Source organism: Lates calcarifer, linkage group LG10 (assembly GCF_001640805.2).
Source record: "Lates calcarifer isolate ASB-BC8 linkage group LG10, TLL_Latcal_v3, whole genome shotgun sequence".
Taxonomy (NCBI): Eukaryota; Metazoa; Chordata; class Actinopteri; family Centropomidae; genus Lates; species Lates calcarifer.
In genome coordinates this window covers 18,874,349-18,901,675 of record NC_066842.1, presented here as the reverse complement: position 1 = coordinate 18,901,675, position 27,327 = coordinate 18,874,349, and the positions used below count along the sequence as shown (strand labels likewise).

General features: G+C 44.0%; 1 protein-coding gene across 2 annotated transcripts; it reads right to left on the bottom strand.

Moving 5' to 3' along the window:
- Positions 1-1,821: 1,821 nt before the first annotated feature.
- mtss1la (MTSS I-BAR domain containing 2a) lies at positions 1,822-26,882 on the bottom strand. 2 transcript variants are annotated; one of them, XM_018664301.2, is made up of 15 exons: positions 26,223-26,882; positions 23,217-23,278; positions 23,012-23,085; positions 11,633-11,717; positions 11,313-11,404; positions 11,136-11,210; positions 8,536-8,693; positions 8,316-8,423; positions 7,397-7,494; positions 5,630-5,762; positions 4,864-4,938; positions 4,483-4,638; positions 3,917-4,093; positions 3,576-3,741; positions 1,822-3,306 (listed from the first exon to the last, which is right to left on the bottom strand). In XM_018664301.2, the coding sequence occupies exons 1-15, from the start codon at positions 26,289-26,291 to the stop codon at positions 2,480-2,482; spliced, it is 2,355 nt and encodes a 784-aa protein (XP_018519817.1). In that variant the 5' UTR covers positions 26,292-26,882; the 3' UTR covers positions 1,822-2,479. The 2 variants fall into 2 exon arrangements, with proteins under 2 accessions (XP_018519817.1, XP_018519819.1); XM_018664303.2 differs by lacking the exon at positions 4,483-4,638 and having other exon boundaries at positions 26,223-26,881.
- Between the last annotated feature and the right edge of the window lie 445 nt (positions 26,883-27,327).

Here is a 27,327-nt window from a genome sequence, read left to right as displayed (position 1 = left end):
AGCTCTGTGTCCCTCTCGCGAACTAAGAGGTGAAGTGACGATGTTCTCTTTGAAAGGCAGTTTAGAGATTGAGAACATTGCCTTGGATGCTCAATGAAACTCTGCAGTTCTTTCTCTCGGTTAATTATCCCAGCAAGCCCCAGCCATTAGGCAGGTTTCCATTACTCGACCAGTTCCAAGGCTACGAACTAATAGTGTAAATTCAATTATGCGCTATTTATGAGGCTGAGAGGATTATGGGGGACCCATTTGGAGAGAATATGAAAAATACTGAGGGTTTCCAGAGCAGAGTTGACTAATCATGTCTTCTGTCATGGTGGTCCTGCAGCATCTCTCATATGATTTACATGGGGCCAAACCCAAAGACACTGCCTCCCTTCATTATCCACGGTTAGACCACTGGATCCAGCTGCTGAATCTTCATTATCTCCTATTCATACCTTCTGAGGTTCAATTTTTTTATTGCAAATCAGTGAGAATTGTCAGTGATGACTCAGTGTCAGAGAGATTAAAATAGATCCGTTATAGTATATTCCCCCCATCTCAGGAACACACTCAGCCCCTGCCTCTGTCTTCCTACTTCTTCTAGTTCTTTGAACCTTATTGTTCATTTTTTTCCAGTGGTGTACTGTGAAGTGGCCTCTTAATAAGAGTAGGTCTAAATGGCCTTTATGCTCATATATCATGCTGTGCCTTCCAACAGAGGTCCCTTATCCAGGCAAAAGGCCGCGTGGTTCATCATCACCGCTGTTCAGGAGGGAAAAAGCTTTACACAGTGAGTTTAGTAGTTGTTTTCCAGGAGGGCCTATCATTTAAAGAATAATGAGGGGGATTTTCACCACCTCCCAGGAACATAAATTTCATATAGCCTACTTCACAACTGGCCAAAATGAATTTGTATAGATTAATGAAATGTACATATATGGTTACCTCAATACGTTGCTGCTTATGTGAGCTATATTTTTGTCATTTGACGTCATTGAAGTGATAAAAATGCAGTTTCGGCCATTTTTGTTTCTTTGTCAACACGTCAAATGTTAGTATGCTAGCAATGGCTGTTTATGTTTTCATTGTTTCATTGCTGTAAAAATCAATGCTGTTCATCCTGGACGCTGTGAAATGTCCTTACCTGGTTTTCTTCTTTATCCCACCTGTTATCCATCTTCCCTAGCCTGCCAAATATCTTTACTGAAGCAGTAATGTCGATGGATATCCTCCATTACTGTTACTCCTTTTGGCGCCATAGTCAGCTCAGCCACAGTGAAGGGTCTTTGGCGCCCCCATCTGTCACTTTAGGGGACTGCAGCGTTGGTAAATAGCATGACTGTGGGCAACGTTACAGAGAACTCGGCAGAAAATTACCAGAGAAAATAGTGATACACAGTTAAAAGTTTAAAATTGAATTTCAAATAAAACTTCAGCGCACAGACCCAGACCGCTGGAAATGGAAGATTACTGCAGTGGACAAATCATAAAATACGGATACTTTCAACTGCAGTATAAAATCTTGAGTAGAAAAAGATCCTGAGGAAATAAAATTCTAATAAAATTTAAGCTTCAAAAATATAAAGTTAAGGAAGTATTAAGAAATAAAACTTCAAAAAGGCTGGAGGTAATAGTTGAAGCCCAGTTTAGATGTAAATATACAGCGATTAATAAATGTTGGTACATACAGTAATAACTACCACAACAACTGCAAAGTAGACTACATGTCCCAGTTTAATTTTAGCTGATTGCTTGTTTTCCTGACAATATTGATGTAAAATTTTATACTTATTAATAAAGACATTACATTCTCTTACAAAGACAATGAAGCAGAACAACAGTAAAAAGCCTGTTTAATTGCAGAATATATTGACAGTACAGTACAGCAATAAAAACACTGCCATATTGCTCCTATTTTACATGACTTACACAGCTGCTGTTCAGCTTATGAAACAAAACAGTAATACGGTACTTGTACAGTAATGATGAGAAACACAACATACAGACAGGCTCACAGAGCACTTCTCCCATCACTTTCCACTGACAGGTGGCTGTGTTAATTAAGAAACTCACAATATTATAATAATCATAAGAGCAAGAACAAAGACAAAGAGCATTCAATCCCTAAAGTTTTGATGTCTCCATCACTGAGTCTAAAGGGACCACCTAGGCTGAAACAACTGGTCACACAGGGAGCAGAGATGCACAGCCACAAAGCCCACAGACGAAAAACAAAAAAGAATAAAAACCAAAAGAATATGGATTACTTTGTACGTACGCAATACATACATGACATGAAATGAAATGACTTGACATTGTCCTTGGTCACTCATTAATCTGTCGACTGGCCTTCATTCACGTGTTACATCCTCTTTGTTACTTGTGTCTCAGTTCACGTATTACATGAGTGCTGTTGCATTCACTGTCACTTCAAAGCTTCAGTTTGTAAATAAGGGCACCGCAGCTGCTTCTTCACAGCCTTCTTCCCCCTCAGCTACCGCAAGATCCTGGGAGCCGACCTGTCGTCAGTCACTGTCTTGCGGAGCCTCACTCCCCGGCGTATTGACACCAGCATATCAATGTCCTCCTGAGTCGCAGAGGACAGCTCCTGGGGCGCACACTGAACCGGATCCCCTGGCAGTGAGCTGGGGAAGGGGAATTGACCCTCGCCGAGGGCGTGGGCGCTGGCTGCCAGCTCTCCTATCTTCTCAACCAGGCTGTGGCGGTTGGCAGCGAGCAGAGAGTCCTCCTCAGCACTGTGGGCAGCCATGCCGGGGGCCTGCTGGCCATAAACAGTCCTGTCCGCTCCTGCTCCTCCTCCTCCTCCTCCTCCTCCTCCACAGCCCCAGGTTGTGTCAGGAAGGCTCATCCGCTTCGGAGAAGCCCTCATGTAATCACCAGCAGATGGGTCATCACCGTACAGAAACTCCTCGCTGCCCGCACGATGCTGTGACGGGCTGGCATACCCAGGAGAGTCTGGCACCGTGGGGGTTTTAACTGGCACGATGGGGGGCCGGATGGGAATGGGGCCAGACGTGGATGGCGTGCGTCTCACGCCAGTTTTGGAGGATGGTGTCCGGCGAATAGTGGCCGTACCTGAGGCAATGGCCCCAGAGCCGCTTCCCCCTGCGCCATTTGGAGTTCCCTGCAGGGTCTTACCTGCAGGCAGGCCTGCTGTGCTGGCAGGCCTCTTAGTTTGGATCATGCGGCGGTAGCTCTGAGCAATGTTACTGTGGCGTGGGATGGTGGAGGACTTGTCAAAGTCTGCCTGCCCTTCACTGTCAGCATCCCCGTTGAGCGAGTAGCACTCATAATCGGAACCTAGAAGTTACAGTGAGTCATGAGTATCTATTTTTTACACCAAATGACAAAAAATACTGACAACAACAACACTTTGAAGAGTTATTTTGCAGCTGCTTTTTTACATAATAACTCACAGTAATCACAGTAACACAAAAGACAAATAGTACTGCAATTTTCAAAACAAAATTATATGGAAAAACTGAGAAATTAAGAAGGTCTGTGCTGTGTATGGATGTCATGTGTGCTTTATCCTAAAGGACTGTATGACTGTTAATGGTGAGTGCTACCTTGTGAGGGGATGGTGTCCTCTGAGCATGATGGGGTGTTGGTCTGGGTACTGTAGCCGCTGGAATACTGTAGAGAGTCCCTACTGCTCTTTTGCTGCTCCATACTCAAGCCTCTGGTCAGAACCATGGCTAGAGTACTGGCTGCTGGAGAGAGGGGCTCGCCATGCTGAAGCACGCACACACACACAGAGGCACACACACACACATTAAGCAATACAGGCAGGTAGGAAATACATAAAGATAAGCACACATTTACATATGCAATTCACCACACTATAATTCCCAGGGCATGTAAATTTATATACTGACATTTACATTTTTACTCCCTGAGGACTTCTTACCTTGGCTGCAATGGTTCCTGGGCCAATTCTCCCCCGGTGTGGATCATCTGGTTGCATCCCAGAATACCCCTGTGGACTGGGCGGAGCCTCCAGTTCTCTCATCTTATCCATAGACTCCCTCCTACGCTGCAGAGTGCTGGCCAACGGCGCCTCACAGGAACTCAATTTGGCCCAGTCCTGCAGCAGCAGACGAAACAATGAAACTGTCTTCCAACTGAGGATCTCCGGCGTTTTCTGTCCAAACCCTTGTACAGTCAACTAACATGGAAGCTGCTGATTTGGCTCATGAACTGGTTAGAAGTAGAAGAAAATATGGGCAGACTACAGTAGGCTGTGTCAGTGTTGTTAAATGATAGAGCCGTCTCAGTTTAGCACATCTTTGTGAGGAAAGATCGGAAAACTGAGCTTGATGAGCAACAGCAAGAATGGTGACTGTGAGGTTAATCTTCACGCTGATTAATGTGCATGAAGGCAATAAAACACAAGAAGCAAAGAAGCAACAAAGTTTAAACAGAGAAACAAAAAAAAAGAAAAACCCAAAAGTAAAATTGCAAATGAAAACAAACCTTCCAGCTAGGGACCTTTGATGTGGGTGAGGGGGTGTTGGATCCAGGGGAGTGGTTAAATGTGGGGGACGCAGGAAGTATGACAGAGAGAGGCCTGATGGTGCCAGTGTGAGAGAAAGCAGGGCGGAAGGTACCGAAGGATGAGCATGAGCCAAACTGCGGAACGGACAGACAAGTCTGAGTCAGAGTGCTCAACATCCATGAATAGTCCACGTCAAACTGCACTGCAGCTGCCAAGGAGAGCCCACGGGCCTCTTTAAACTATAGATAACAATGAGTGAAATGCATTGCGCATCGTCTGCGTGTATGTGTGTATGTCTGGGAGAAGTGTGTGTGCGTCTAATAAAGCAAGTCGATTGGTGAGAAGCATGCAGTACTAACCGCTGTAGGAGAGTTGCACTCGCTGACAGACTGGCAGGTTTCTGAAGCCTCAGAGGAGGCTGAGCTTGTTGATTTCTGGGGAAGGGAAGATGGAGTAAAAACAGTGGAGGGGAAGAGGAAATGAGGGAGGGAGGAAGAGAGAGAGAGAGAAAGAGGTAGGTGTGAGAAATGCGAAATGCATAGGAACAGGGTGAGAGTTGGGAGTGCTGATGAGTTTTAGAGAGAGGGAGGTATTACCCTCTCTGTGGGGATCTATAGACCACAGCCTAGATCGAAAATGAAGTAGCCTTTTAGATCATTTATTCAGAAAAAGAACATTGCATCAGTTGGTGGTGTGCTGCAGTGTGTTCTGCACACTGCAATCTGTTCAGAGAGTCTGAATAACTTTATCAATCCAGTGGGATAGAAATTCAACATTCGCAACTGATAAAGCTCTATTGCAGCAAAACACAAAGAGCTCCGAGTTTGACTGTCAAGCTCTTACTATATCTATGGATTTATCTCTGAATTGCAAGCATGAAAAAACGTATATACCACGCCAGATTGGAGATGCCATGTGGAAAAGGACTGTTTTTTAAAAAGATTATTGTAGATCTACTTTGACAAGGAAGTGGTGCTGTTGCTGTGTCCTCCTGCCCTGAAGCTTTTCTGCCTGAGGAATCTCTGGAGCTTACAACTCGGCTTTGTTCCTGCTTTTGATGCAATAAAATCCCTTATTTCCTCCTGATCAAAGATTAAACTTCCGTATTGTGCCTGGGACTGTTACCTGGCTGGTGATGTCAGAGGGCATGGGTGACGGAGGCTTAGAGTGGGTGTTGGCATCCTGGGAGACGAAGCCTGAGTCGTGGGAGGACACACTGCTGAGCCGATGGGCTCCTGCAGAGGGCATCTGGAGGAGACTGTTGACAAGATATCACATCAGTCTATAACTCAACATAGAGCACGCATATAAAACAGGGTCGTGATCAGGATTCTAGCACAGATTTTCCTCTCTTATTTTGTTCTTATCTTTTTTCTTGGGATTTATGAGTAGGCTGTGGCAAAAACAGAAAAAGCTAAATGAAATATTGATCACAAAAGCTGTGGACATGAATGCAGTGTTATATGAAAATTCTAAATGATGCCATTCTTCTAATTTTGGTGCATCAAAGAGCATTAAAAAGTTATCTCTTCTTTGATTTTTCTTTCTCTCTGAACATTAACAGCTGTCTTCGTGGTTTTCGTCTCTGGCTCTGTCAGTCTCACTCAGCAGTGCTTCTCTTTGTCACCCACGCTTTCTAAAATGTGCAACTTGTGCTTCTCACCTTCCCTCTGTACTGTTCTCCCCCCCTCTCTCTGGAATATATCTGAAGTTGTCATGTCTCCTTAATCACTGTCCTCTAGGATGAGGATTAAGCAGGAGTGTCAAGTTAAATATGACAAATTACATAATCTTATATGATTTAAAACTAGACACTATCCTTACATCCTCTGTCTCTGTCTCACATCTTTTTAGAACTACTCAGTAAGCTTGTTTTTCTTCTATCCTGTCATCAAAACCTTTTTCCCTTCAATCACTGTTGTGATGGGAAAATCATGAAACACCAGTCTTGGTGTTTTTTTATTTTTTACCCACGACGGAATCATGACTTGTTTCTTTGACAAGCAGAGAAAATTCTATGACCTTCAGCTTATCAAAACCCTTTTACAGACTCAGTGGATAAAGTGAAAAATGTATAGCAGTCAAACTCAAACTGTGACGCTTCTCTAAGTTCCAGAAAAAGCTGACATTTGGGAGATATAAGCTTTATATGGACACCCTAAAAACTTCACAGCAACTGTGATTTACAACCTAAAACTGTGGTGAAATTAGTCAAACATGTAGTCAGTGGCTGCAATGTGAATAAATATAGAACAGTGTTCATTAGAAGAAATATCAGAGAGGTTCTGTACAGAATATGACACTAAAGCAAGGTGATGATTTGTGATCATATTCTTCTAACTCAAAACTTTTTTTAATATAGAATGGCTTGTTTCTTAACCTAGAATGCACTATTAACCCACATTTCTGAATACATTGTTGAACTATTACCATTGGGCCTATAAATATGCAGCTTTTGATTCTCATGGAGGCTCATGGCTTTCAGGCTGTGATGTTTCACAGCTCTGCTTTCGACCTAATCCGGCTGTAAGAAGCTTGAGAACTGTAAATCTGCTAGGAGCAAGAGCTGAGAAGCTGGCAAGTTATGGCGCGTACTGCATGTTGACTGTCACTGGTGGTGGTTGTTGGGGGTAACCTGCTTGAGTATTCATGACAACCTTTATATTTCATTCCTTTGCTATTGTGTGAAAAAGTGTGTAGAAATCAACAATGTTGATACACAACAGCATGAAAGCTCAGATCCAGCGTAACAAATCCACTATGAACTACACATCTGACACAGCACACTACACATATCACATCTTAATGTGTGATCAACACATTGTGCACTGCACACCAAAGAGTGAACAAAAAGCAACAAGGTGTGTGTGTATGCAAGTGTGTAGGATATACCTGCACATGCTGCTCTTCCTAGAACCAGTGCTACTGGGGGAGGAGGGAGGGGTCTGATAGGACCAGCTATAGTCGGAGCCTTTCAGGTCCCGGATCACCTGTAACAACATATAATGGCAACAATAGACATAGGCAAAATTGCTTGTACACAAGATAGGGGAAAAAAACATATAATAGAAGATTACTGTTGAGAGCAAGAGCAGAAAAGAGATTCAGAGACAGTCACAAAAGATGTATAACAACCATCTTCAGCATCAAACCTATAAAAACATACATTAAAGTGGCTGATGGATGTGATGCATCTTACCACTGTGCTGTCATTTAAAGTATAAGGCAGCTCTATGTTTTTGCTACTGTCAATAAATGTTATGAAAAGACAAAACCAACAGTGCGTTAGTCAGTCTCTCAACACTTTCCCCAGCCTATCTATTACTCTCAGCCTCCAGCTGAGAGTAATAGATAGGCTGCTGAAAACATAAATCCTTACAGACAGGTCACAAAAATATACTTTCATTTGGAGAAAAGGCTAAATAACTTCCTAAAACAACTGGGTTTTTAGCAAATATTACTCAAGTAATAGGAGTAAACTGTGTATTTCTAGGACTATTTTCAGTGGTGGATTGATACACACCAATAGCTGTATGTGAGTGATTTTTAATAGTTCTCTGACAACAGTGGTCGTTGGTACACATAAGCTATAACAGACTTTAATCAATTCATTGTTGGTTTTGGTCTTTTTGTTGATAAGAAGAAAAATATACCATATCACCAGACTTAACATTAGGCTCTTATCACAGACTTGGACTGAAATTACACAAGATTTGATTATGATCCAGATAACATGACAAGCTCTGGGGATGTTGGACAAAATGCATCATCAGAATTAGTAAAGTTATTTTAAGCTTTACACCCCTGTTACCTGCTCACTGGCTGGCGGCAGCTTGTGTGGGTCTTCAGTCAACACAGTTAGGTCATCAACAATGGGCTGTAAATGCGTTATCTCCCCCAGCATGGCAATCTCTACATTCTGGAGAAAGAAAAAAAAAGGAGGGATCAAATTAAACAGCAACCACACAACAAGAGCAAGCCCAGTAAAGCATCTTTTTTCATCAGAGCTACAAAGGCCAAATGTTCCTCACCACCACAGGCTGCAGCAGGTTAATGAATGTACAGTAACGGCCTCTCTCCTCCAGGAGGGCTCTGCGCACTGCCTGCTTCTCTGTCTCCTCCATCAGCAGATACAAGTCACTGACGTCCTGCATGGCACTGTCCAGCTGGGGGCGCAGGTTACCCCGGCCTGCATGCGGCAAAGTAAGGGGGCAGAGGCACAGATGAGGGAAGGGAGGGTGGAGCGAGGGAAGACAGAGACAAAGAGGGTTGAGTGAAGACAGACAAGAGAGGAGGAGGAATGAAAAGAGATTGGGGAATTGAGGAGGAGGGTGATAATTATGGATGTGACATGAAGGAAGAAAAGTGTACACAGTGTGGGGAGGAGGAATAAAAAAATGAGAGATGATTAGAACACAATGATAAACTGCTTGTGTACTAGAGGTCAACGCACTGACAAACATTAAACTCAGATGGTTCATGTACATGAGAATGAGAGGACATTGAAGCGTGTCATCGATCATGAGTTGATGCACAGCAACTGGTGGTGACTCTGAGGTCCTGAAATGAATGTGATTAGACAACACTACTGTACAGAATGTCAAGAGTCATTCAAGACTGCATACCACAGTGACAATAGATGACAGATGACAAAAAGGAATGAAGAGAGGATGAGATGAAGATGACCACTTGGATGCCAAATCCTTTGCTGCTCATGATTTACACAGACACACAGCCAGTTAACTATTTTGAACACCCTACAGTGTACTGTGACTTAGCATTTTTGGTTAAATTTCAAGCAGTGCACTCATTATATGTACTGTACAACTTGCAAATAAGTGCTTAATTGCCTAGAACAGTGTTGTGGTTGTCTGCAGCAGACAACACACTGCATATCTGTCTTACAACTGTCTATATGTTCAACACATATCAGCTTAATTGGTTAATTCTTCATCGCATCTGCATCTAATAAGCCACAAATTAAATGAAGAGTCTCATGAGGATTTGACAGCTTGCCAGTTAATGGGTACTTAAAAACAGCAGTTTAGGTCTTTGGTACAACACTTAGCTGTCATCATGGAGCCAAATGTCAGCTCATGACAAAGACTAGATTTCATTACCCAGAGGAATGAAAGCTCGTCTTACTGATGGGATGCCAACAAATTTGGCAGTTTCTTACTCTATTAAAAGGCATTTCAAAAATGGAAGAGTGACATTTTGAAACAGGTCAGGAAAACTGTATGTATGTAAAAGACAAGCAATAAGCTAATGTTAACAATTAAAAGATGAATATACAATATGTGCTATTTCTCATCAAGCCTTTTTTACATTTGACATTTTGACATGTCACAGTAAAGTACAGCTGTAAATAATAAAATTTACAGCTGAATGAAGACTGAATTTAGCATTTAGCTGCTTTAGTTTCAGGGTCCTGGCGTTGTGTATTCTGCCTCACAGTTATGTCTTACAGGGATACTTAAATAGAACAGTATCATTGCTAATGTTATAGTAACACTGTGCTTCTCCTGCTATGACCTACGCAAAACTACTCACCCCCATGTATTATTTACAGTTTCTTAATGTTATGTTGTATCTTGCACAATCATGTGTGCTGTGTGTATGTAAATTGTGTAAAATTAGTGACAGTTTGTGTATTATTTGTATTATTTGTGTACATTTTGTGTTTCTTATTCTATATACTTTCTTCTATAGTGCAGTTTGTCTTCGTGGAGCACCCACAATTTTGTCGTACTTAACTATACAGTGACAACAAAAACCTATTCTATTCTATTTGCTAGCTAACACAGAAGTGTTTTTAGACTTCAGTTTTTTTATACAAATCACCCATGTGTAAAGTAGTGAACTTAATAGGTGCTGGTAGGCACATTTTGTTGCCTTTAAACAAAGCCAGGCTAGCAGTTTCCCCTTGTTTCCAGTCTTTGTGCTAAGCTGCTCATGGCAACATGTCTATCTTACAGACATGAAAGTGGCGTCAATCTCTTGTCAAGACAGTAAATAAGAATATTGCCTTTAACCACAAATGTTAAGACAGCACAGGGTTCTCTTTGACTGGCAGTTTCATCTAAAGATGATTATGATGCCTTTGAAACAATCTTGTGACGTTTTCATTCAAGGTTAAGCAAACATACCTAGAAGCTCTACAGCCAGGGGGAAATAGCCAAAAACAAACAGAGAGGAGCAGGAACAGGCAAGGGGTAGGAGAGACAGAAGAACAGGCAGTGTTAGCTGGATCAAATCAGGACACATTGCATATTTATGACCAGCCTGTACCACTGGTGTTGGTTCTGTATGAAAATAGGAGTTTAATTACAACCAGCAGTAGGGGCTAATGCAAGCACAGCAAGGAAAGAAGAACATTTATTTGATTTATACAGTATATGACGACAAATCATCCAAAGCTGGAAGGGAGCCCTTGAAACTGTGCCAAGCATTTTGATTTGATTGAATTGTCGTTTTTAGCTCTGAACTCTAGATGGCACCAGTTCAATCTCAAATATTGGTACAGACCAGGGACCAGCAGCCAAGCAGACTTCATTAATATCAGCGTTAAATGTCCACAGTGTTTCATCACTTGTCCATTTGTCAACAAGTTCTTCAAAGATTTTCTCACCTTTTCTTGCTTTTTTCTGGAGTTTTATGGTGTCTAATGACTTCCTTTTAATTTCCTGACGAGACCGCTTGTATTCTGTGGAGAACAAGTGAAAGCCAAAGGCATTTCAATTTCTGTCCAAAACACATTGCTTAAAAAAAAGAATATATATATTGTTTGTGTTTGCTGGTTGCTGACCTTTGGCATGGTCTTTGTCCAGTTGATTAGCTGTCTTCTTCCATTCCTCTATTCTGTCCTGAAGTGGAGTAACCAGCCCTTCCATGAGAGCACTACAGCGACAAGGGGAAATAAAATGAAAGCAGACAGTGAGAGAATGAGGGACATAACAAATAGATTTATTTATAAAACACTCAGCAAAGAGTGGCAGAATGAGAGGAAGGCCAACAAAGATGGGATGAGACCTGGGAACACAATAATCCCCTCAAGGCAAGAGAGGAGAGAAAATTGCTGTGGAGGGAGGGAAAAAAAAAAAACGGAAGAACACAGGCGACACTTACTTGGTGAAGTGGCGTAATTTCGCCTCAATGCTGCGGTGTCGCATACACATCCTTGTCAGAGCTGAACCAATGTCCCTGGTGGCACCTTAGAAAGACAATATGAAAAACAAACAAATTATTACCTAGGATACAAGAGTTTGCCGTTACACATCACAAATGTGCCTCTTGGACTCATTTTCTAAGAGATGTAACACATCAGGAGAGCATTTTGAAAGGTCTAATTCTCTCCTCCCAGATGGATTTATCTGGCTTTATCTCCCTGGCTTTACCTCGCTAACATTTCTAGCTGCAGCCACTAGGTGGACAAGTGTGGACTGGAGAAGCAGAGCCCATAAATGTCATATTTGTTTAGGGAAAAGCAAATGTGACACAGTGCCTGAAAACTAAAACTCTACACTCCCTCCTTCCTTCTTGACAAAACGTGAATTTTCCCTTTGACGAGACTACACGCGAGGCTCCGCTGTGTAAATGCCAGCCTGTGTGAATTGGTTACTGTACTTTTCCTCTCTGCTGAAGTGTAATTAAATGGGGTCTTAAGCCCCTAAAGCCCAGGCTGCCCCACCATCTCACTGATGGTTCGCAGGCCGTTGAAATATACAGCAGCACTGATCCTGTTGTAATCTGGGCCACATAGGGCTAATCTGATGGTCTCTCACACACACACACACACACACACACACACAAAGGGAGAGAGAGGACATCTCTCAGTGGCAGAGACAGGCCAGTGGTGCCTGAGTGGAGGTTGTATTTGTATTCATGAATGATTTTTGGAGTGCATGTGCACAGGTTGTGTGTGTGTGTGTGTGTGTGTGTGTGTGTGTGTGTGTGTGTGGACAGGTGGTGTGATTTACTACCCCCCCCACCCTTTCCGAAGTTCTCACCCCCTCTATCCTGGAGGAAAAAGGAGGGAACCCTGTAAGGGGATATCCCTCTATTCTTCCCTGCCTGCTCTGCCTTTCCTGTTCTCTCTGTTTCCTAAACACCATTCATGCAGGGTGGACAGAGAGAGAGCGAGAGAGAGAGAAAGAGAGAGAAACTGGCTCTAACCTGCACTGCAAAAACAAGCAGAAAAAAAGAGAGATCCTCAGAATAAAACAGAAAGAAAAACATAACTAACATCGCAGGCCTGAAATCAGACACTGCGAATGGGAATGCTCCAGATGGTTGTCCGGTGAGATCTGTGCTCTTTTCCAGCTATCGTGTAAAAAGAAACTAGGTTACTCTCTCCAGTCGATATCACGTCACACTGCGAGACAAAGGCCGTTTCACTCCACCACTTGGCTGTCAACTTCGCTGACTGTTGCGCCAGTTCAAAGACGCTCAGCTGCGGATCTGGACTCCGTCTCAGAGTCGGGCAGATGTGGAATAACTTGAGCGTGTGTTTGTGTCTGCAATGCTTTTCTAGTTGACAGAGAAAGAGGGGAGGGTTGGGGGTGAAAGGTCATCCAGCTGTATCTCACACAGGCATTAAACACCAGCAGGAAGTGATTGAAGTCACATGTCGAACCTATACGCTGAATTCTTGCTATAAATAGCCGATGAGGTGTCCAGCTTTGTTGAATATCAGTCATAAAGCATAAAGATATGAGAAATACAAACGCACACGCAGGACACAGTGTGCACAGCTTATGCATCTGATCTCTCATTACAGAGGACACGCACAGCTGTGAATCAGCTCTCGCAGCGTAAATGTGCAGGACTAGGGGGGAGACTGGGGAAGTAATGTGGGCTCTTTTATCTCTCTAACAGACTTTCCCAATGTCACTGTCAGCCAGTGAGAGCCCCCAACCCCCACTCTCCGTCCACACCTGCCAATTTCTCTCCCGTCTCCTCCTCCTCTGTCCTGGGGGGGGGGGGAATCAGCTGACAGCTACATCCTGGGGAGGTCCAGAGGCTTCCTGCCCGTGTCCAAGAGCCCCGTTGGCCTCTGGCCCTCGACCGGATGGACAGGGACACAGTGATTCAATCCAGCGACACCCTGCATGCACACAGGCATGTGACACAAACATACAAGCTGGAAGGCGGGTGCAGACTGAATCAAGATACAAGTATTTCTGCACAATTAATGGTTTCTCTCTTCCTTCCTTCCTTCCTTTCGGTATCTATTCACAGGTATCTATCCTAGAACAGGGATCCCTCCTCTGCTGCTCTTCCTGAGGTTTTTTACTCTTTTTCAACGATAAAAGGTTTTGCTTTTGGTGGGACTTTTTCCTTATCCAAGCTCTTTGGAGCAAATTTATGATTTGTGTTTTGAGGCTAAAAATACTCTCTCTCTCCATCTAGTTCTACTAATACTTGACCTTGTAGCAGCTTGGAACCTGGCTGAAAGTGCGTAGGAGCTGGGAAAGTGATTATTTAGCAGACCTGGACCCGTGGGGCTTTAGGGGGAGCAGGGCTGACCTCATAGCAGACACCCACACGTGCATGAATGAAGCAAAACACAGACCAGGATGGAAGAGAGCCGTTATGCAACCCAGCAATATATCTTAGGACATGGAGCAAATAACTGAGAGCAACTGAACAGCACAGCAATGTGTGGTTAATTATATCAGCACTGCCGCGCATGTCTCGGACGCTGATGGCGCCTGATTCAATATATATGCCGGACATAAATATAAATTGCCACCAGATTGGCTGTGTATGTTGAGGAGAACATGGGATTGTTGGTGGGAAGGTCGAGCCCCCCACTGTGGGGTTTTGGTGGGAACCTTAAGCTCCAGTATCCAGGACCAGAGCAGTGTGGTCTGAGCGTTTAGTGAGTGGTTCCATCCAGAGCTCTGGTTCTGATTAACTCCTCTGATTCCTCAGGGAAGGAGGAGCATTTTAATAGGTCTGCTTTATTGGGAGCTCTCCTGCCAGGAGTCGGGAGCCAGGAGCTAAACTGCCACGGGCCTCATTCCCTGATGTCTTCAACATGGGAGCTTAGCTTAACTATCTCTCTCTTTCAGCATCTAAACCCTGCTGCTCAGCTCAGATTTCATTTGAGCTCACGACTACCGAGTTGGAGTGAGACTCTGCCGGAGTCAGACTGGTTTTCAAGCTGAGTTCTCCTGAGTGGGTGCTCTCTCTCTCTCTCTCTTTCTCTTTCTCTTTCTCTTTCTCTCTCTCTGCTTCCTGTGTCAATAAAGCATGTTTATGTGGGATGTAGAGCGAAAAGGTACAGAACATCCTCATGGTTACACTTCCAGGAATATTTTTTTGCTATGCTCTCATAGAGAGCTGAGCTGAGGAAATTCCATCATCCGTGAGACAACAATTATTCCTCACGTTGGCACCTTGGCCACAGAGCTGACTGCGGCTGGCACAGGCAGTTAAGCCTCCTGGCTTTACCCTCCCTCACCCCTTTTAAGTGCTACAGAATGTGAACTGGCAGGGAAACAGCGGAGGCCACTGATGGATAAAAAAGGGCCATGGGATGGAGAGGGGAGGATGAAAGAGGGTACACACTGCTGAGGTGCCGGCTGGGTTTGGCCAGTCAGAGGGCAGAGGAAGCATTAGCTGGCTGCTGCAGGTGTAGCAGGCGTTGCCAGGATAAAATCTCCCAGTAAATATACCCATAAAAGTATGTGGTAAGAATTGGTTGATGTTTGTAATGTTTTTACTAGTCTCGTTTAGTTACCAGTAGAGTAACTAAACAAGATTTCAGCAGAGATTTTGAATTCGAAATCTGACGAAACATCACTCTTTCATATCATCAAACATTCCCTTCAAAGCACAGCTGGGAGTCTAGTGGTGTATCTCAGTGGGAGCAGTCGGTATTATAAATAAAGAAGCATCCCCTTGCGTCTGCTGGTGAGTGAGCAACATCTTCTGATGAGGGGAGGGAAGAGTGGCGGATAAAACAGCCACGTGCAGACATTGATTGTGGAACAAGAGTACAGTGCTGTACGCCTGCAGCAAGAGAGTTACAGATCTAAGCAAAGTTACATAAATAGTGGATGACAGACACACACAGTGTGTGAGTCTCTCTCTAAAAAAAAAAAAATCTAGACAGATTCTTAGTCTGTGAATGTAGTGCAAAGTAAAAGTCTGTTTCACTTGGTTTTTATGTTAATATTTAATCAGCTTGACATATATGGAAAATGAAAGATTGCGGTGAAAAAATAGATTTTACTTTGTGAAAGTTTTTGGGGGGAGGTTTCATACTTTAATTAATGTTGTTTGAAAAAACAATTCCATCAGTGTTTATATTCCTTCAGTTCAACGAGACTTAAAACCAAGATACCTCCTGTATTTATGCTACTGGAAATGACTTTTACTCAAATTACTTACAATATGTGATAAACTCTGGCTCAGAAACAAAGTTTAGTTTAACCCTTATGTTCAGCTTATGCTGGCTTTATGTCCTCATTGTTTGAGGTCCCACAGACCCCCACTGTTGTATGTGTACATTAAAGTTGTTTTTTCTGTTTTAAAACCACTTTCAAAAACTAAATTCAAGCAATTCTTATAGAGCAAGTCTCTAAGTACTAAGCTAATAAAACAATGTGAAGTATGTTTTTGAGCTGGGCCAAGGTGTCTCCTGGACCCTAAACAGGACATTAGGGTCCTGTGGCTTGTTTAAGACATGGCACTCCATCCTAGAAAGGACAAAGACATGGACCTAGAAGTTAAGGGGGATTCTTATATGAATGTACATAAGGCTGCAATTAATTATTATTTTCATTATCAATGAATCTGTCAGTCATTTTGCTGATTAAATAAACAAAACAAACAACTTCCGCATGAATTCCCAGAGCCCAAGGTGATGTCCTCAATTTACACCTTTTTTCTGTCCAAAACCCAAAGATATTCATTTTACAATGTAATAAAACAGAGTAACGTAGCAAATTCACACATTTGAGAGGCTGGAAATAATCCCAACCCTAAACGAATGTGAGCATGTTTATGAGTGAACATGTGTGTGTCTGCAGCAGCAATCAAAACAGCATTCAAAGCCTTTGTGTCACTTCCTTACAATGTCTCTTCTTACCAGAGAAACAATACTAATGAAAGGCAGAGGAAACGGCCTCAAGATCAATTGTTTTAGTCAAACACACACACACACACACTCATCCCATTGTTGTCTGGCCAGACAGTACGCACAGCAAGTTTCACCTCTCGACCAGAAACACCCACAGATGCCAAGCTCAGTGTGTCCTGATGTGGTGTAAACATGTTCTGGAGTGCATTAAGATGAGACTGAAGGAGGAGCGGGAGAACAAGGAGGAAGTGATATTTTTCTGCTGGAGGAGCTTCCTGTTCAGGGACATAAATGCTGCTAAAAATAAATGGCGCCCCTGGTCCAGATGTGCTTTTCATTGGAGATGAAAAAAGGATACAGAGAGAGAAAAACAAGAACATGGGAGAAAAGTAATGTATCATGCAATTAATGGAAAGAACAGAAGATCCACGGGGGATCATCTTCACCTGCAGCGAAGGAAAGGACCCCAGATGTATCCAAGTTCCAGACAGAAAAAAACGACAGACACTGAGGCAACAGTCTGTGAATGACTCAGTACTAAACAGAGGAAAGGCTGCAAGCCACTTCCAGATGACTCTGAGGCTGTCCTGCTTTACACCCTTTGCAATAAGGCTGTCTTTATCTCAGCTGACAATGCACTTCCCACTCTTTTGCTCAGCCAGAGTTAATGCTGCTCAGCTCATTTGCAAACAATCCCCCAAACAATGCTGACGCCACTGCTGCTGCTGCTGCTGCTGCTGCTGCTCATATAGCATTTAATAAGCTCCATCTCCACCTGTAGCCACTGAGTCTTAAGTTACCCTGTGGGGGGGGGGGGGGGTGTTATTATCACCAGTCCCCATACTCTTCTACAGGCATAAGCTTGGCATGCGCTTATGAGCCCAGATGTCAAATATAACTCTGTACATATAATAAAGTCACATAAAAATGAATTTGTTATGAGTCAGCTGACTAAAATATTTTTTTGACTCTTAAAACAACAATTTGTCTTAACAGTTTCACCTGATGATGGCTCTGGATGAGATGAGACATCACAATCTACAATAGCAGATATCATTAGAATTCATCCTCGTGGGGGGGTGAATGTTTCTTTGTCAAATTTCATAGCAATCCATTCCATAGTTGTTGAGATATTTCACTGATAACCATGAATGTCAGAGTCATGGTAGCGGAGAAAAAAAGAGAAAAGTCAGTAGATCAGCAAAGTCAGAGGGATTCATCTTCAGGGGATCATGAATGTCTGGACCAAAGTGGTAGACCGACTGACTGTCTGACAAACTGACAGTAAAAAAAAATAAATAAATAAGCAGCACATTAAAAATGATTAATTAATACATGAAATTATCAGTAAGCTCCAGCCTCAGCAAATTTCTCCACCTGTTTTTAATCACTCTCCTCATGTGATTAAAACCGTGCATGTATCCTTTTCATTCCCTCTTTTAATGTCCTCCCTTGCATTCCTCTATCAGGCTCTCTCTCTCTTTCTCTCTCTTGTGTATTTTCCCTCCCTGCTCCAGCTCCCTTCCACGCTGACTTTGTGTTCAGGATATAGCTGAACACAGTGTTCCTCTCAAGTCTCATGTTTGTCTACTTAGCTCGGTATTCGTTCCTCAGAAAGAAAGTTGCGCGGAGCCAAAAGTTTTGTTTTCTCTCTCGTTAGTACTCCCCCCCCCCCCCCCCCCCCCCATCTGTTCTTCACATCATTGTTCCAGCCACTTCTCTCTTTACTTTTCGCATGTAGTCATTATAATAGCTGGAAAACATTCATTTGTGGGTCAACCACATCGAGTTTTGAGGTTGAAACCCTTAAACTCCAGAGAGTGAGAGAAAGAGAGATGGAGAATTGTGTTGGTAACTCCGTCTGTCAGAAAAGGTAGACAGCTGAAGGAGAAATAAGAGGCTCTCGTCGATACTTACTGTGACCTCATGGCTGGAGGTCATGAAATGCCTAAAGAGCCTAGCACACAATCAGCTGAATGGCTAGTGCACTCATCATCACTGCGACTGCATGTAGATTTATGTCCAATCTGAAACACTCAAAATCCAAAAGCTCATTTTCAGTCACATAAGATGCAGATCTAACCTTGTTGTCCTGGTACATGAAGTACAATACAGCCCCATATCAGGCTTGAACATGAAATGCCAAGCTTGATGGATGTCAGCGCTGGTCACATGGGCACACTCTCATTATTTGACATGTCCGTAAAAATAGCTGCGCTGCTGGGATAGCGTGGAGGACAGTAATCCCCTGATCTCGCTCTGCACTAGGCCACGGCCGCATCTCGTCCATGCCAGGCTGTCCAGATGGCGGGTAGGGATATCCACCCCATCTGCCAACCCAGAGAAGCACAGCGGCCAAGGAGATTACTGCTTCGCTGACACACTGATCTACTAGTACCTCCATACCTCCACTGAATATAGACTGCGTGAGTAAGAAAAAAAAATGAGACAGACATAGAGGGCTCGCAATGATCCACTGGAATATTATTTGTGTATGTGTGTAATGGTGTGTGTACTCTACAGGCTCTGGCCCACAGATGTAAAGAGAAAAAGGTTTGGTTTGTATTGAACACAAACTAGTCTGGCCGCTGATCCCTGAGTGTGAATTTTTAAAGCTGGGGGTGGCTGAGCAGGAAGAGAAGGGAAGGCAGTCTGTGTCTGTGTGTTACAGAGTGGGGGTAAGAGGATTAGCTAAACGCCTCTGCCTAGCCTGGATACCCAGAGCTGTGGAAATCCCACTGCAGCTACAACCCCCACCCTGCCCAACCTACCCGTCACTACACACACCTCGCTCTCCGAAAAACACAGAGCCTGTATCTCATACCATGATGGAACATTAGCCCTGAACGACCAGCTCTTTGACCTCCATTCAGTTCTAACCATGTCCAAAAATGGAAGAAATGAAGTCAACCCTCCACTAAAACACATGTCATCCAGCCTAGCAACAACAAAACACCAAACAGAGAGCCTACTATTCTCCAGATAAGTCTGGTCCTCTTAAATACGTCACAAAACAATTTAATATGAACGACAAAACTGGTCTAGACAACACACCAAAAACCATTAGGTTGACCAATCTAACAATAAAAACACCCCAGAGAGCTGCAGGGCCTCAACCTAAGTCCCAGGAAAGATGGGTGTTGAAACATGAAACATTTATCTTTAAAAGGATAAAATTCTCCAAATACATCCATCTAATATAGACTTTGTGGTTAGTGGACCTTTATTGAACCCAGATGCGAGCTGTCAGCTCGCCGAGACAGACATGCCTTTAGACATAGATCCATCAACACAGCTTAAAGAAACAGCGCTGGTCGATACGGTGCCAAAACGCCTGGCAGCCGACTCCTCCAGCTGCTACATAAAACACAGACGCTGACACCACGACCGTGACCATAAACTCTAAAAACGGACAACACGGGCAAGAGGGAGCCTGAACATGAACGCAGACCAAGGCAACCTGACACACAAACACACCGAGAGGAAGGTGCATGTGGTGGAAATAGAGGGGATGATCTCAAATATGATACAGTTATTATAGATATAGATGAAAAGCTGCCCTCCCAGTCAAAGACAACACAAACGTCAGGACAGGAAATCATAAAATCCTCTTTCATTCACTGTCCTCTCCCCCCGGATTCATCAAGAAGCAGTGAATGGGGGGAAATGTTGCTTTCCTTGGCAGGGAAACGTGTACAGTCTGGAGCGTGTGTGTGTGAGAGTTAAAGGGGTGACAGGGTGAGTGTGTCAAAGGTAGATTAAAGGAAGCAGAAGAAGAACGCGATGAAACCTCCAGCTGTGCCAGCAGCTGCAGCTCGTCCCCCCGAACACGAGAGGGGAATCGGGGAATCGGGGTGACAGCGATGACGGCCAACAGTTCGTAGCCAAAGGCCGGCCCCCTGCGGTGCAATCAGCCCTATATGGCTGTGCAGACGCTGAAGCAAACATGATCGCTGCAGGCAGACAGACCCACGCACACATGAAGGGAGACAGACAGAAAGAGAAGGAGAGAAACAGCCACAGACACAGAAACAGACTTACGAAATGGTGGGCAAGTAATCTCAGAAATCTACCACTGTTTCCTCTACAGTCTTGAGTAAGTCAGTGTAAAAGCAAGTGGGAAGAGTGGGAAGGATCATCTGGATGCCACTATATTTTAGGATAATAACTTTTAATATTGCAGCTGCCACAAGGGCAAATTTGCCTGAACTATGTCTATGGAGACTGCAGGCTCAGGTTCAAAGGTTATTCCAGCCCACCACCAGCCGGGTCATGTAAATATCGACATTCCTCCCACTAAATTACACTAAGAGACTAACACAGCTCCCACAGGAGACATGGGATTGACTGAAATGTTATGCCAGTTCAGGGCACATAAAAATTGAACAGTCTTTTTTGAAAAAACACGTTTTGGCTTTTCAGTTGAAATTTTACTTTTTTAAAGAGCTCTCGGCTTTTCAGTTCACAGTTTATGATCTTTTAGCCTACTCCTTTCTATTGAGTTGTTAAGATACCAGTTACAATATCCCAAGGCTCAAAAAGTGCATAGCGTCAAATTATACAGTCAGTAGTTAAAGCCAGCCATGCCAGCAGCTCTGCGAGACTGTACTTAGCCACAGTCGTGCTCCAGCTAAATGCTAACACTAGCATGGCAACATGCTTGCAATGACAATGATAACATTGTGGCTGCACTGTTTGTGTATGGTCACCATCTTAGTTTAGTGTTTGACAATGCTAACATTTCCTTATTGACACTATAACACAAAGTACAGCTGAGGCTGATGCAAATGTTATTGATTTTGCAAGTATTTGGTCAAAAACCAAAGTATTGGACGCATCACAATTTTGATCTGTTGGTGGTGCTGGATGGAAAGTCATTCCCTGGGAAACATAAATATATATACAAAATTTTTTAGTAGTTATTAAGATATTTCAGTCTGGACAGAGGTGGTGGACCAACATTGCACTGACATACATAGAGCCACGCCACCTGCATGGTTAAAAAGCAGAAGGTCTGTGATTTACAATCATATGAATAAATAGCAGAAAAACTCCAATTTTTATGTGATAAAATATCATGTTTTTATGTGTTCTGTCCATCAACTACTAAGCACCAGTCTAAACCGTGTTTCATTAGTTCCTCTTTAATTGTTACAAAGTCTGTCGTCTCAAATCATTCCCTGTATCCTTCATACAGTCTGTGGCCTGAGAAGGATGACATTAATCCTAAAGTTAATGTCCCTGGCAGAGGAGCAGAAGAGTGAGTGGGCGTATGAGTGACACACTTAGGGGGATTTTATGCATCTATAGCTGTAAAACTCAATTCGCCCTTCTTTCTCATCTCCCTCACTCATCTCTCTCTGGTCCATCTATCATTCTGCTATTTTCCCTACTTTTACTGCAGACCCACTTCTCCTTTGAAGTCGTGCCCTGCCGTGCCCTATACCTCTGCTTTATTGAAGCAGCCGCAGCCACAGCCGCAGCTGCTAGCAGCTAGCAGGTTGACCTTAGTCTACCTTATTTCATCTTGCAGAGCTCATGTGCACTCACATCAGGAATCATTTAACGTAACCTGATGTATCGCCATGGCAATAAACTCCACTGTTACAGGAGCAGCTATGGGAGTTAAAACTGGTGACAATGTGTGAACATTGCCTCTTTAGTTATTGTCACCAGCAGTAAGTGGTCAGTAAGGGGCAGTGCTAGTACAAACTGTTTGGTGGCATGTGACCTGTAAGGTCAGGTGGCCGGCTACCAGCTGTCACCCTTTGCATGTCTGTGTGTGTGTTTGTGTGTGTGTGTGTGTGTATGCGTGCCTGTACGCTTGTGCAATCGTGTTCATGTGTGTGTCAGGAGCCTTTACACGCTTGTCCGGGTTAGCAGGGTTTTTTTTTGACCTACATACTGCTCTCGACGATCAACTCCAAAGAAATCTGTGTTAATCAGCTGCCTCTCTGGCCAGCCGTCTGCTGTCGCTAGCGGGGGTGACAAGGCAGATCAGCAGACCTCATTAAGACTGAAGAAACAATAAGCTCAGATTTTCACTTCTCTGAGACCCCTCCCCTACATCCCCGACCCCCGACCCCCCCCACTCTCCAAACACTACCCCACTTTGGACATCTTAGGAGTGACATGATGTGTAGTTGATGTTGATAAAGAACAATTACTTGTCTTCAAATGGATGCTGTGACCCCTGGCTCCACTTAAACTGCAAGTATAGAAAATACTCTATTCCTAAGTGAGTGAAAACTTTTAGCAAGACACAAATAACCACTGTGCAACACCCCATGAAGACAACAAATCGATTTGCTCAAAAAAAAAAAAAAAAAGGTAGTGAATGTTATTTTTCTGCCTTTTTTCCCACCAACTCTTTCACAGTGTGTGACCTTGAATTAATTGAAAAACATCCCCCTTACCTCTAGAGTTAGTGGCCATGTCTGCCACCTTCTGAAAGGCATCTAAAAAGGCCACTGCCGCCAGAATGGTGGTCCTGTAAATACAGTGACACATATTCACTGCACCGTGACTGCACAAAAGTGTGTGTGTGTGTGTGTGTGTGTGTAAACATTGCACAAGAAATCTGTTCACCAAGGTTTACTGTTCACTGGAACTGCTTCCTACCTGAGTTGAGAGTGCAGTTTTGTGGCCTTGGCACTGAAGTCTTCCCACACAGGGTAAGAGCTCTGATAAGAGACAGGAAAAGAAATTAGTCAAATAGATATCTCGCCAAGGACATTTAAGTGCACAGACGTACTTCTGTCAAACACACACAGTGTATGCATACAGATTAGAGAATACATAATGTTCTCTCAAACTCAATAGAATCTGGTACAGTTTGATTAAATTTCAATGCCAGCTTCAGCCGCTGTAAATGTATTTTCTCTTGAATTCACACTGATAAGACACTGAGTGAAATCCAAATAAGGCTATAATAACTCAACTGCATTACCCCAGGGTTAAAAACAGGCTGGTGTATTAGCATCCGTGCTCTGACTTGTCTTTGAAAAGGTCAGCATGATTTCTCAGAGCACACTTATGTTATTATTGCCCTAAATCTACCTGCACACCCTCTTCTCGCCTGGACTGGTATGTGCGTTCACGTGTTTGCATGTCTCTTTTACCTTCCATGATCCAGGTAAGCTCCCATATCGCAAAGTGTTTATGTGCGCGGGGCAGGTAGTATAGCCCACTCGAAAAATCTGGATTACATTTACCCTGGGATCATCCCACGCTGCCTTGAGCTATAAGAGCAGAAGCCAAACATAAAACACATTCAGAGCTGGATCCCATTAGAGCAAGAGTTTGAGCCCTGGAGAAAGAAGAGGAAGGGCATAACCCCTATGTGCCTCTTTGAGGGAGAGGAGCCAAAAGAGGCCACACGTCCTGGCTATATATAGTCAACATGCGATCTGGAAACAGTCTTGCTCTTCATCGCTTCTACATCCCTTGCTATGACAGCATTTAACTCCCAGCTCCTCTCTCCTGTACATAGCCTTCAAAAGTGATTTAGGAGCCATCATCGCTAACAAAAATGTTTGCCATGAACTGCCCTGACTCCCTGTCTGCACTTGACTCCAACAGGTGTCTAATTAGCTTGTGTGGCCTGTGACTCCCAGGGGCAGGAGGGATGCGCTGCCAAGACAGCTGAGGGAGGAGGGTGAAGAAGCGGGCAAAGAAGAGTATATGGAGACCAGCATAAAAAAAAGGGGGGGGGGGGTACACACATTTTTCTCTTCATCCACACCCAGCAGCACCCAGGGAGGCGAGGAGGGATGAGAGGAGGGAAGGAAGAAGGAGAGAAAGGCTCTTCCTCCCATGCCTTGTCATTCACACTGCAGGGTGAGGTCAAAACTATCAAGAGGTCTGAAACCACATCCCACATCTCTCTGCGCTCTGCAAACCCACAGCTGATCTAATTCTCAATTGGTGATCTTATCCAGCTGAATCACTTTAGCTCGTCTCACCCTCTGCCTCCTCTTCTGCCACCTCCTACTCTTTTATTTCTTTTCCAGACAGTTATATAACCAACAGGTGCTGCTTGTAACAGCACATTTTGTCTGCACAGTCTATAAGAGGCTGTGTGCACTGCATGTGTATCATGTGGGTAATTGTACACTAAATTGTAACATGGCTCGCAATCAGTGAGATCAGCACAGGAGAGCCGTGCTGCTGCGTTGCTCCCGGGGGGTAAAGCTGGTCTGACAGGCTTGCATGGCCCAGCCAGGCGGCAGGAATGAGGTCAGATGTCTGTCTCAGACAGTGGACATCGACACTGTGCTGACTCAGGGCTACAGCCTCATTCATCTGCGCTGCTTATCAATACACAGACTGGTGTTTTCTAAGAGCTCCTGTCTCTGTCTCACTCTCTCTCTCTCTCTTTTTCTCTCTCTGGCCCTGGCGTGAGTACAACACAGAAGGGGAAATATATGAAACCGAACCAGGCCTGCCAATAGCTCAGAGCTGATTTCATTGGAGCCTGACAAACAAGGGCCCATAAATAGTCTGTCCAAAGGCACCATGGCCCTGTGAGCCAGTGATCAATAAGAAATCTATTAGGTGGAGAGCGGCGCCTGATTCTTGACTTATTCGCCTTTATCAACACTTTGTAGGGTGAGCGTCCTCCGCAGCAGGGAGAGTGGGAGCTGCCTCCAGGCCTGATGAATGCGTTCACACTTTCCATCTGTTGTCGTGAACAACAACAGACCACCCTGGTTCAACTTCCTTGATGTGACCCCTCCCCCAACACACACACTTGCATGCGAGTGATAGATAATGGGAAGTATCTAGTTCCTGCATAAGAAATTATTTTAAACTGACTTGAAAGGTGCAGAATCCATGTTTTATACAAACAAGATGCAGCAGAAGTCTATTCAATTACCATGGTAAGGCGTGGAGCAAATGTGTATCACTGGTAAAGTAGTGATTTCCTGCCACAAGGCCAAACATCAGGAAGCACAATCAATAACCTTTCATGCCTGTTTCTGTCCCGGAGGTTGAGGTGATAGAGCTGGTTATTTTCTCTCAGAGCATCCTTCCATGTCTGACATTTAATCTAGAAAACCTTGGAGGCTGGGATGAGGGAGGAACAGTTGTTTGGGGTCAGATGGCAACCATGAACATGTGTACTGTGATTACTGCAAAATGTAAATTATCTGCCACTTTTGGTTGTTATTTCTTCTTCTTATCCCCTGATTTATTATTTTCTTAATTCAAAGTGAAGTGAATTCTTGATTAAACCTGGCTCTTTGACTGTTATGATGATAGGGTTAGGTTTTGACCCCTGCTCCAAACACATAAGCCTGAAAACACTTCAATAAAATACACATTTCTCTCTGCTAATACTTCCACCCAAGCAGTTATTGTATGATACACAAATTGACACACAGTCTTAAGTATTGCTAAATGTAACCAGTGCCCTGACAGACCTGCTGCACATTATGCAAATAACACAAAGAGAAACATGTTTCATCTCTCAATATGTCCTACAGCGGTGTTTCCAGTGGGGGAGGACCCGGTAAAAGAGACAAAGGCAGTAAAAAATATGCGTCTGATCAGCCACCGTGTACCCACAAAGGTCAGATAAAACCCCTGTCTACTTTAATATATATGTGTGTGTGTGTGTGTTACCTTCATGTCGTTCACGATGGCCTGGAATAATCCACCCAGCGCTCCACACTCCTTCTCCACCGACTCCATGGTGCCAAAAACAAACCAAAAAGCTCGCAGAAAGACAAAAAATCTGGTTAAATATCCGCCTGCTGACGCGTTTTTAGAATATCAGACATGGAGATCTTTGTTTCGTTCATCCGCCCTTTCGTTGTCCTCTCCTACAACAATGTAGCCCGTAGCGGAGAGGATGCGAAGCCACTACAACCCACAGCCAAGCAGCTTGCGGAGCGCACAGACAAAAAGAAATGTGCTGCTCGATGGCACCGGGGGCCGCCGCTCGCTCCGCCGCCGCCGCCGCTGCCGCTAGTCGCTTCTCGGACGCACGGGAAAGGGTGACGGTGCGGAGGAGGGACGCGCGCTTTTGGAGGCTGGGTCGTGAACTACAGCCGGGAAACGTGGAGAGCACCGTGGCTCCTCATGATCACCGCAGTTAACGCAAATAACGGAGAGCTCACAATTCTGGGGAAGAGGGCAAAGAGGAGGAGGAGGTGGGGACACCACGGGAGACGGGATCGGTCGCAGGTCTAGAACGCGGGGACGCGCTCCGTTGTTAGTAGCGGAGCAGATGTCTCTGAGCTGGAGTCTCCCGTAATACGATCCATGGGAATGGAAAGGGGGCTGGTCAAGTGTTTTTTTTTTCTTCTCCGTCTCCTTCTTCTTCTTCACATAGTGGGTGAGGAGGAGGAGACAAGAAGGAACACCCCCTCCTCCTCTCCTCCCCTCTTTCCAACCTCATGCAAACAAAAGTGAAGCCTGACTCCCCCCCCCAGTGAACAATTGCCTGATATGCATAGGAGGATTTCCTGGGTTTCTTAATGTGTATTCACACACGCGTCTGTTAATGATCATTTGCACCACTCTGAGTGGGTTTTAGTTGTTTTCAGGAAACAGCGGACATGTGGGCCATGATCACCTCATTTTGCATAATGTCAACCCCCTGAAGACACATGCCAGAGAATGTGAATTCACATCAAAACAAATTCACGTGAACTAAATTAAAAGTTAGACATTTTAATAAATGTCCCTTCCTCCCTCAGAGGTAACACTAGCACTAAAGAAAACC